At 46.3% G+C, this 12,210-nt stretch overlaps 1 protein-coding gene across 1 annotated transcript in view; it reads right to left on the bottom strand.

The window, feature by feature from the left end:
• Nucleotides 1–594: 594 nt before the first annotated feature.
• LOC105207553 (protein dachsous) overlaps nt 595–12,210 on the bottom strand; it is a 350,965-nt gene continuing 339,349 nt past the window's right edge. The window contains exons 15-17 of the mRNA XM_026136311.2: nt 7,292–7,588; nt 4,089–4,542; nt 595–3,964 (exon numbers count right to left, since the gene is read on the bottom strand). Coding sequence (XP_025992096.2) covers nt 1,651–3,964; nt 4,089–4,542; nt 7,292–7,588 — 3,065 coding nt within the window. The 3' untranslated portion in view covers nt 595–1,650. The remainder of the gene's footprint in view (nt 3,965–4,088; nt 4,543–7,291; nt 7,589–12,210) is intronic.

Raw genomic sequence — 12,210 nt, 5'->3', positions numbered from 1 at the left:
AACAAAAATAATATATTTTAATTGAAATAATTGAAATTATAGTAAAGAAAATTAATTTTTAATACATAAGTGTATCAAGAAACTAAAAAGCCAAACGTTAGATTTTTGTGCTCATTCATTATTCAATTATTACTCATGAATATACATAAAGTTTGACAAACGTTTCGATTCCCACATTGGATGATTTTCAGCGCCGCACTATTAATGACATACAAAATTAAATTTGAAATAAATGTAACATACAAATTCAATCGTTGTTATTAAAAATCATTTAAAAATTTGCATACAGTGTATGAGAGGAGTTTGGCATCGTAATCAAAAAAATTATTATATATTGATACTCTGAATCCAATTGTATAGTGATAGAAATAAATGCATCGTCCGCACGTATTAGCAGTTTATTAAACTTGTATAAATACATTAGTAATACTAATAATTAGTACGAAAACTGATTTGTGACTATGGTAGCGTCTTGCTATATTTGAGTTAAAATTTTATTTCTCTGAGACTCATTATATTTTAATTTCTTTCAATTTATTAAAATTAATTATGCATAAGAAGGGAGTATTGGAATATAATAGAAAAATACCAATCTCCTAAAAAATTCATTTATTTAAGGCCCACGTTGCAGTAAGGCCCTCAGTTCTTTGTACAGAGAACAATTTGTACAAAATATGACATACATTTATATATATATTCAGTGCGTACGTAAAAATGTATCGGGCTGAGATTCCATCCCCCGTTACATCGAGATCGCGTTCGGGGGATAGAGGGACAAAATAACAATTAATCAACGAAGTTATATAAGGGCGCCTTTAGAGATGCACTGCCACGAAATTCAGTGTATGATCAGTTCGCTCGTGGTAGCGCGGTTTCGTTTTCAGTTTAGATGATATCGTCGTGTTCGTCGTAGTATCGATTCAATTCGACATTATATAAAATTACTATATAGATTACTGTACACATTTATACGCGGGGAGCTCGATGAACACGGCGCGATCATTCAGCTTCTGGTTTACGTAAGAACAGTCTATCTTTTTTTGATTATGACATCGTTATTTTCATGAATTATTATTTACAATGCTACTTAATGACTAACGTCGCCATCGGCGAATATTTACAACATCCCGTTCAGAGTACGTGTTTTGAGTTAGCTATTGATCGGAACGAAGAACGCGTCTATATTGTATAGCAGAATTGTCAAGGCGCAATCGCCGCTTTCTCGCTTCCTGTTTTACTCGTGAATTAGTCGTACCTCGCGATAAATCAGAACTGTCTTATAAAGTTTATATATCGTTAACTTTCCGTTAAATAATAAGTAAATAATAAGTAATTACGGGAAAGTAGCGTTTGCGCGTGACAGAGAGAAAACGATTCGGCCACGATTTCTTCTTCTGACCGATCAAATTGAAATTACTAAATTAAAATCACTCGTTAACGTATCTGTGGCTCGTTGTTCGCACAGTCTGAGAAAGCAATATACATACAATATCTATTAATTAATCGCATTTAACAACGCATATTAACAGGAATATTATTCGCATTACGTGAGGCATCGCATCGTCCTGCCGATATCGATTTCCCGGCGAGTCATCACTGGATTAACACTAAAACTTGTACGCAAAGTACGCCGGTAAAATCGGAGTATCCTCAGATCCTCAGTTCGGCGTCAGCGACGGGAATCCCTCGGTTGGCACTTTGACTGGATCTCTGGGCGGTAGGTGGCACGAGCGGGCTGATGCTGGGACTTCTCGTGGCCAGAGGTGATAATGAGGGTGAGAAACTCGGACTCAGCGCGGCGGAAGGGAAGGTCGAGGCATCGTGGCTGATCGGTGACCTTGGTAGAATTCCTCTCGCTAGCGCCGGCGCCGCCAATGACCTTGGAGCGACGGATGTAAGCAACGGCGGTGGCGGTGCTTTATGTACAGACTTCGTCTTGCCGCTGCTGCCGGAGTTTCCGCTTTGAACACTAGCGGCATCGTCTTTTAACCTAGCAATCTCGCTGAATACGTGAGCCAGCGGTTGATATTGGGGTCCCCAGTCTAGTAGATAGTCCCAATTGTAGGAGCCAGTGAGTTCCTCTTCGCTGTGAACGATGGAACTCAGAGAGCCGTTCATCGATGGTCCACCTGGTACTTCCAGACCAGAAGTGGGTCGTCCGGGTTCCCCGATCTTACCGTAGATCAAAGTCGCTATATCCGCCTCTGTGCTCGCCTCGTCCTCAAACAGATGCAAACTATCCAGGGGCAGAGCTTCGGGAGGCCTTCTAGGCGTACTAGCTGGAGGATCCACGATGCCCAATCTAGCTAAGTATTCCTGAGTATTGTGAACCGAGAGGTCGCTCGCGGAATCGCCGGTCTGCTGGCCCTCATTGATCATTCTGATCTCCTCGTCGTCTCCATCGTCTTCGGCAGAGCCTCTGCCTGAAGAACCCGATTGATCGCTTCCGGAAAGTTCAGAGGTAGCTTGCTGTTGCCCGGATTGACTGGATGTTCCATAAGGAGGTATCTCGTCGTATTTAGGAGGAGCAAATTGGCAAGACGCACCACCACCCGCTCCTCCGGCACTTGCAGAACTGCCGTTTCCGCTCGCCCCGACTCCAGTCACGCTTCTAATTGGAATCGTGTCGAACGCGCTCGGGTCCACGTAGCTATTTGACGCAGTTGCATTGCTCTCACCGTTCAGACCTGGTTTCGTGCCGGGCTTCTTGTGACGGCGATTACGAATGTGAAGATAGAGAAAGATGGCAACAAACGCGAGAATTAGAAGAAGGAGAGCGATCAACAGACCCAGGACCCAATCGGCCAAACCACCCGAAGTGGCTACGGCCATGTTCGAACCGACGTCTGTCGGCGTTGCTAGAGCGGTAGCTCCTCTAGCTCCATTCAGCTCGTTGTCATCCATCAGCGTAATTTCTACTACCGTCATGTTAGATAGAGAACCTTGCCTACCGGAACTCGCACTGACTACTAATCTAGACGATTCGTCAATGTGCATTAATTTTTGCTTCACAATAATAGCACCGGTCGTGCGATTCAATTTGAAATAAGGATGCTGGGACGTTAACTGATACACGACCCGACCATCGGGCCCTTTGTCGCGATCGGTTGCCGTAACATGACCAATTACAGTGCCAGGCAACATTTGAGCACTGCTTCGTATTCCGAATCGGTACATTCTCTCGGTGAATTGTGGGAAGAATTCGTCCCTCGAATCAATCTCCACCCTGACACGCACCGCCGCGGTACGGCCGCCTGCGTCCGTGGCGCGCAATGTAAATGCGTACCGATTCCGTTGCTCATAATCGAACACGGCACGAGTGATAACGGTGCCCGATTCGTCGACTGCAAACAGTTTCCAACTGTCGTCGATGTCGGAGAATCCGCTGGCGGCGGCGGAAACAATGGAGTAGTTTAACGATCCGAAGATGCCGCGATCGAGATCCGAGGCACGCGCGGAGAAGACGGTCGTGCCGATTGGCTCGTTCTCACCAACGAACTCGAGATACTCGGAAACTGGGAATTTCGGCGAATTGTCGTTTACATCTTCCAGATGAATTCGAAGTCTGGCAAGGGCGCATAGAGGCAGAGTCGGATCGCTATCGCAGGCCATCACCACGAGATTATAGATCTCGGGCTCGAGGTCACAGTCTAGCGTGGAATTTACTAGAACCGCACCGCTCGTCTTTTCGACTCGGAAGAGACCACCGTCGTTTCCCGAGGTGATGTCGTACACCAACGTGGCTGCCGTGCTGTTTACCAAATCGTCATCTTTGGCTTGTAGAATGGCAACTGTTGTTCCGCGTGGGGTGTCTTCCTTGATCGATACTTGATAAACCTCTTCCAGAAAGTGCGGATAATTATCGTTGACATCCTCAACAATGATTGTTACTCTTACCGGTTCGTCTCCCACTAACGAGCTTGTTGTCATATTTCCGATCTTGCTGCCCAACTGCAGCATGTACCTAGAAAATAAAATGCAACTTGTAAAATGAAGCAAGTAGAAGCAGATTGCTAAGAAATAAACGATTAATGCAAGATTTTATATAATAAGTTCAAAAATTAAATTTCTATCTAAACAACACTTACTTGTCTCTCGTCTCACGGTCAAGCATCCTTGAGAGAATCAGTTGATCTATGAATATCTCAAATGTTCCGCTATCGTCGCCCGCAACGATGGCGCCATCCAGCAAATCCACGTCGGAAAGCTTCATCAGCGCCGTGCCCTTCGGCAAACTTTCCTTCACCATGATTTTGTGTTCCCGCCCAGGTAGGGCACTCTCTAAACTGCTAAGTCGCACGACCACCGTGCATATCGACGACGCCGGGGACTCGCCGTGGTCTTCCGCAACGATCGCCAGGTCCATCTCTCTCGGTATCGGCCTGAGTATCGCTGTGTGATTAACAGTCAGAACGCCGGTCACGGGATCCACCGAAAATCCCTTCACGGGACGCAACAGATAATATCGCACTCGGCTGTTCTCCTCCGAAAGGTCGTCGTCCGTGGCGTTTACCGTCAGAATTTCCTGCTTGCCTTGCCCATCTGAAATTAAAGAAAAAAAAGTCGACACGTTACGCAGCGTGTAATTACATTAACATAAATTCGTACCACGTGTTTTTTATATATTCCCGGCGCGAGTAAAGAGAAAGATATTTATAGATGCGAAATTATAAAAAGAGCTCATATAACGTCACACGAGACGGCATTCATTAGTGAAGGGTAGAGAGACTCGAGAAGCACTCTTCGCGAGATCGATTATCGAGTCGTACATTGTACGAGGAACCACTCGACAGGGATGCGGGAGAAAGATCGAGAGATCGGCGGGCCCGGGCTCAAATACTCTCCGTGTCTTCTTGTTGCGGATGCGTCCTCGACCGGGACCGACATTACGAACGCCTTTTTTCGGACGGCGAGCGAGGAGGATAAGCCTTCTTGACATCAGGCCCGGACGGAAGTATAAAATAATAACCAGTTATATATAAATCGCGCCGCGCGGTGCCGTGGGTCCGGCTCTCGATGGCGCGTTGCGCATACAAAAATCATTTCGATGCGTTTCAAATCGCCGGATAACTCGGCATTAATGTGCCAAGCCGCGGCCTAAAGTGCAGGAGGCAGGGGAAGATATAGACCGATGCGTGCGTGCGTGCGTGCGTGCGTGCGTGCGTGCTTGCTTGCTTGCGTGGTAAAGGGTTCGAAATAAACCTGGAGGATACGGTTCCCTTCGGGAACCGCAGCCGCGGGAGAGGCGAGGCCATCTTCTCGAAAAAAAGAAAAAAAGAACAAGTACCACCTGATGGCGGAGAGAGAGCAGGAGGAACTGTGTAATTATTGCGAAGCGCGTATGACCGCGATGCATGCACACGCTCGCATCACGACATCTTCTCACTGAGATAAATTTGTATTTCCAGCAGCGTCAGAGTACTCTTCCGTCCCCTTTTATTATTCTTAATCCTCTTCTCTGTCCTCTCGCCCGGTGATATTTCGGTCTCCCTCAGTCGACATAATACAGTTCTACCAATCTTCGTATCACTGGTATCTCGTCCTCCCCTCATTAACTTCGCCGCGGGACAGATACTTTGAAAGCTTACATTGTATAGGGAGGTAGATTGTATCTGTAAGCTAATAGCTCTTGAGTATTTAATTAAAATTCGCACAATTTGAAGAAAAGGTGAGATAGGTCGGCAAAGGTAGACCGATCTTCAATCTATCTTGATGTTATCACCCTCACGAACGTCCCCATAATGGCCCCCATTAACCGACCAGGCGCTTCATTAACTTTCGCCAAAACCTCCGCTCCGATAGAGTCCGCCAGCCATCTCGCCGTTTCTCGCTTGTGCCTCCCATGAGGAACGGCGCATAGCTTTTCGCGAACATGCGAGACGAAGCGCGCGCGGGATGAAGCTGAAAAGGAGAGGTGGATGCAAATTCGCGTTCTCGTCACCGTGGGAGCTCCTCCGCTCGAGCCCTTTCCCCACATCCACCGCCTGCCAATCCACCCTCTCCCAGCCCTTACCTCCCCGCCGCCCATCCAAATGCACCATTAGGCGCGGGCCTATGTATTTTTAATAAGTTTCGAGAGTCCTCTCCAAGTCCCAGCGATCCCGGCCGGCCGGCGCGGCGCGGCGGTTGCAGTGAAGGCGGCTTTTCGGCTGCCTCGCAAACGGTGTCCTCGCGTTTATTTATGTGCGAGGAGAAGTTCGCAATCCACCTCAGCTCTCCTTCCATGGCATCCTCACCACTCCTCCATTCCGCATCCTCGCCATTCCTCGCTTCCCTTCGTCTTTCGTCCTCCTCCCTTTCTTCGTTCTGCCGATCTCGCATTCTCTTTCCCTCTCTTTATATACTTCGTATCTTCTTCCTCTTTTACCCTTTCTCTTTCACTACATCTTTTTCTCTCCCATATTCGAGCAGCTAACTTTTCATCGGTCTTCCTTCTACCTGTCTTCCATTTTTATCTCTTTCTCTCTCTCACTCTCTCTCACCTCTCTTCTTCACCTCTCGCGTCGCTCTTTCTCGCGCGCTTTATCTTGGCGCGGTGTCAATTCGAGTTTGGAACACGGGCAACAGGACAACGCGTGTCTACTAAAAACCAGTTTTTAAACGCACGTTTATTTCGCGCCGAGAGGCCCGCCTGGATCTTCCCGTCGCCTCCCTCTCACATCCCTTTATACCCTTTGCCTCATTGTGCCACTGCTGCTTCGATTTTTTTCGACGAGACGCTGACACCGAGATACATCGTCTAGCGAGGTGACAGAACTCGCGCGACCAATGACAACTTTACGATAATGAATCCCGATTGACGAAGCCGTAATTCCGACGTGGACTTTCCGCACGTTGGATAGAAGAACAATACTACGGAACGATATAACGTCGAATGAACCACCTGCGCTCTGAATGACGAGTTTCGAAACTATCGACGGACAGACTTCAATTCTTCAATGCGCGATCCACGGCATTAAAACTGCAGGAGATTCGCGATGCGCCTCGAGAACGCGGCAACAAAACGCATATCCGCGAGGGCTCTCATACCTCGCCGACGACGTGGTCGTTCATCCCACGCTACCGCTTCACGAAACAACCGGCGCAATCTCGCTGGCGATCGTTCCTCAATAAATCAAAGAATTATGCTCGCTGAAGCGTACGCTCCACGCGATAACCGACGCGACGATCGCGTCCGATCATCGTCAGAGTCTCGATCGCGAATTCGACGATCTGCTACCTGCCTCGCTCGCCTCGTTCGCCTTCCTCGCGCACAGAAAGAGGAGGGCAATCGTGTGCCCTCGATACGTACCCGAAAGAACAGTCACGTAGACAGCCTGCCTGAATCGCGGCGCGTTGTCGTTGAGATCGGTCACACGAACGGTGAGATCGGTCGTCGCCTCGTGAATCCCGTCGCTGGCGATCACCTGAAGAGTATACTCGGAACGCGTTTCGGCGTCCAGACGCTTCCGCAGGACAACCTTGCCGCCGTATCGGTCGATGCTGAAGGGACCCGGACTCGTCACGTTGCCAAATCGATACGTCAACGCCGGCGAACTATCGACGTCGTTCGCCGTGATGGTCGTCAGCACGGCTCCCACGGCAGTACCTGAAATTGAAGATAGCGTCGCTTTGAAGTCTACTGATGAAAATATATGCGTTTACGCCGACAGTGGTATTGACGGAAAGTTGCTGAATGCGTACCTCTTCAATATTTTATCTTTTTACTTCATAATCTTCATATAAGCAACAATTAGTGACAAAAGTAAAAGTAAATAGAAAATAAATAATATAAAAATTTAACAATTCACTTTCTTCGGAGTGGAGGGGGAAAATGTTAGAGATGGTAGTTAACATCAGTTATATTAAATTGACGTTTAATTTAATTTTATATGATAATACTGTTCCAGTTCATTTAAAGAGCTGCGTGTGTTTGAAACTAAAAATAAATTTTTTTCGGCAGTCCGAATAAATTGGAAACTCTGTATATAAAATTCGTATGTGAAATGTTATTTCAGCATCAAGATCTTGCTATGACCGTTGTGACTTTTTTCTATTTAATTTGTTGTATACAAATCAACAATCTTACATAAATCTATATTAAATTTTATCTTGTTTTGTGCGTGGTAGCATTTTAGAAAATTAGATACATCTAATGTAAATTTTTCATCAACTTATATATAGCTAATAATAACGTTTTTATGCAAAATATTTTATTTTGATTTGTTATATTTTCTTAAAAAAAGGCTTGTAGTAGAATATTTTATATACATTGTACATACATATTTATAATTGTTATAAAAAGTGATATTTTTATAAACTCAAACTTCCTAACTCGTACAAATTTTATTACAATACAAAAATATCAATTTAGAATTAATAAGTGATAATAATAAAATTAATAACTGCAATGAATAAAAAAATATGTCAACTACAAAAATAAATTCTAGCTAGTTTTATTTCGGTGTCCTTACTTCTTCATTAAATAACATTGAATATTTGACTTTTCGATTAATTATATTAATAAAATAAATATTAGTTAATGTTTCTTTACTTTAATTATTTTAATTTATAAATTTGATATTTTTAAAGACAACACGATTTAAAAGATTACAGGTACGCGTTAAGCAACCAGTTTTCTAAATTATACCTCTTGCAGCATTAAAAGAAATCTTATAACAAATTAATTTGTTATCGCTGAAAAGAAAACATGCAATAATAGATGTCTGAAATATCAAACTACAATTTCAAACTTTGATTTGCCTGTAATAAGCAAGATCAAATGTGAAATGTTTAATAAAAAATAGTTTAAGTGATACGCATTTGACAACTCTACCTTACATAAAAAAATTAATGCATTAATCTTATTTAAGAAAAGATCGCATTTGCAACATCGTGGAAAAGTGCATATTTTGAATGCTTCATGCATATTTCTTCATGCTCATATTTACAAGGCCCTTATAACTGCAACTGAATTGAATAATTCTAAGTACTAGGTACTCTAGCATTTGATAGTGTCGGAATTAGTGAAATGCGCTTGGCGAAAATGAACAAGACTGTTGGGGATCTCGAATGAAATGAAGAGCTTTATCGCTTCGCATTGTAAACCGCGCGGTCGCTACTGACGGATTGTATGTACATACATCCTTATGCATAAAGGTGCCTTTGATTTCGTTCTTTTGTCCCCTCATCGCGGAGCCACTTTGTCACCGTGAAACGATCGTGCGCGATACATATATATGACTCGCGAACCATGTTAGCCTACGGATCTTATGGGTGCGCGCTCTCTTCCGCGAAGTTAAAGACACATCAGGAGAGTCGGTGCTTAAAATGCATTGGATCCGTACTATCGAATCGTTTTATCTCGGCCGGTTGGCTAAGAAGAAACGATCGAAACGAATCCGTCCCAAGAAACGGATGAACCTCTCGTACGCGAGGGAGACACGATCATCGGGCCGCAGCCACCGCGAAGTAAATTACAACATCGCTCCGTCCCGAACGTTACGCAAAGTAATTGAAAACCGTAAACCGCGGGAATGAATTTGCGAGCACAAAGGGGCGCGCGACGTCATGTCCCGCATAACGCAATCATCGCATGCAAAACGCAACTTATCGCCCCGCGAATGCGACTCCGATCGCAATTTGTCCTTAAGTGCAAATTTACGCCTTCCCCTAAGACGTCGTTGACGCCATACGATATGCAACTGAATAATCTTCTCATAACGGCAGTTCGTGTCCTCTTATTAGCCGCCACTCTCGAGTTAAAAATATTCATGTCACGATACGAAGGGCAGGAAGGCATTAGTATGTTCTCGTAAAAGTCTTAAAAAGATGATCTACGCGTGTAAACGCGTGAAACAAAGACGGACGTGTTCCGTAACTTTCGACGACTCAAACGAGATTCTCCGGCTCGGTAAAGGCGAGTGTACGGTACGCGGGATGGTTAGGATGAGGTACATCATCAGGGACCGGGGCTTTTGATTCCACGACCGAGCCGGGTGATATACGTCGGGCGTAGCAACACCTGCGGCAGTAAAAGAATTATTCTGTGCGATGCACTCGAGGGAGGTACGAGGGGGAGGCGGGAGGGGAGGCCTTAGCTGGCACGCGGCCGCGACCGCTCGTAAATTTCACGAGTGATCGTTAAAGTCGTGTAAATCGGTTTCCGGAGCGACCCAGCGCCGTTCGTCTACGGCCTGCGACATAACTCTGTTACCGCTTGAAAACCTCTTTGCTATCCCGGACGTGGACTGGAACCGGAAGTACAGGGATCGCGGTCGCGCGGTCGAAAGTCCTCGATATTCTCGAAAGTCATCGATGCGAGCGTGGGCGAAATTAAGCGCGAACGACGTGAACACAATATTTAATAAAAAAAGAAAAAGGAATTTTTATCGCTACGTGGAATCTCGTGCATCGAATCCGTTGCGTAACCTCATCGAGGTAACTGCAATCGCGGGATGTGTGCACCCCTCGCATTTCACGAATCGGATCTGCAAATGAACGCGCAGCGGCGACGTTGCTGGTGCACCTTATATGGAAAATACGCTCGTCGGTGGTCTACCCATTGTCTCGATTTCTCGTGTCAGCGCCACTTTCGGAGCCGGTTCGATCGACGCTGTCGATTAAATCCTCCCACGAACGCGCATATGCGGCCGCGGAAGGGCCCTACGGGAGCGCAGGCGAGGCCCATCCAACATCGGCGAGCCGCGCCTCCCGCTTTCGATGATAATTACATCCTTTTATTCTACCGGGGTAATTACAAACGTTTACCGTAGGGCTTTCGAGCGGGCCGCGCTAAAATCCGACCGTGCGAAACACGCTCGGATTTAAGCTGAATCGACATCGCTGTCGTGCAAAAAACGCGAGGGGTGCTGACGACGAGAACGCGGGCTTCTCTCTCTCTCTCTCTCTCTCTATGTTATGCCATTTCGTTGCCGAGTTGTGTCATCAATTAGCAATTTATAAGAATAAATCTCTATAGGAGAATGCCAAGCTGCGAATTATCCTGAAGGCGCGTCGAGGAAGCTCGCGCTGTTAGAGGACGTTAGAGCAGGCTCATTATTCCGTCACGTTTCGCGTTACGACCATGTAATTCATATTTCTATCAAATTCGCTTTGAATACAGCGTATCAGCTGGACGAAGGCGAGAAGATATTTCGCCTCGACGATCAACAGGATATTGAAAGCGTTGATGCGTGTCCGTAGAAAAATCGTAAACGGTAGCCGATTTAATCGGATCTCTATAGGCGAAGAGTGACACTTTCACGATGTGCCGCTGCGCCGCGATTCTGATTGCGAAACAAATGGCTTCTACGGGACCAGGGTACAGTGATAAATAAATTTTGCCCGGCTCGGTGTTATAACGCGGTGATAATCTCGTTTGCACACCGAGACTCCGAAGAGTTTTACGGCGATACAAATTAGATAGCGATCTCGCATTACGCAAGCCACTATGGCGCAAGCGAGTATGTACGTGCCTACTACCCTCTCGCGCCGAGCGTTCTCGGAAGAACGAGAAGAAGAAGGAGTGCAACAACGCTGCAGCATCAGCGGCATGCAGTAGAGAGCGAAGAAAGGGACGAAGACAAAAACGCGAGCGCAATAAAAGCCTTGAAGGAATCTCCTATTATATCTGCCGTCGTCTGGGAATGATTGCTAGAACGTGCGTGACTCGCCACCTGCTCGCTATTGGGAATTCCATCCGACAGGAAGAAACGGAGGAGAAAGAGAGAGAGAGAGAGAGAGAGAGCTTCGCGAGAAGAAAACGGCCCGTTCGAGGTATCATCGAAACCGCGGCGCAGCCTTCGTTTGTCCGACGACGCGATTGAACTTACTCGATCACCCGTCCTTCCTTTCGTCGCGTCATCTTCGCTGACTAGCTGCCCGTCCGATGGCGATCGAAAGGGACGACGGGACCTTCTTTTTCTGCTACCTCGAGAAGTGGTAGCGCGCGAGGTTGGCGCTTGTACGTCAAACTCGCGGCCACCACGGTCCCGTGCCGTTCCATTGAATCGTATCTGTCAATGGGGAACAATATGGTGGCGAGAAAGGCCCGAAGAGGACCCATGTGTGCCGGGGTACGCGGGCAGAAGAGAGAAGCAGAGAGACAGAGGGAGAGGAGCGGAGCCGCCGAACGCGCGCCTCGGCAGCCTCGTCTAAGTTATGCAGATTGTTCCGAACAGTTGGACTTTAATGCCGGCATAAATCCTTTGCCACTTAACTTTATACATG

This window comes from Solenopsis invicta, chromosome 5 (assembly GCF_016802725.1).
Source record: "Solenopsis invicta isolate M01_SB chromosome 5, UNIL_Sinv_3.0, whole genome shotgun sequence".
NCBI lineage: Eukaryota > Metazoa > Arthropoda > Insecta > Hymenoptera > Formicidae > Solenopsis > Solenopsis invicta.
The sequence above is the reverse complement of the archived record's forward strand: the minus strand, read 5'-3'. Positions and strand labels throughout refer to the sequence as shown.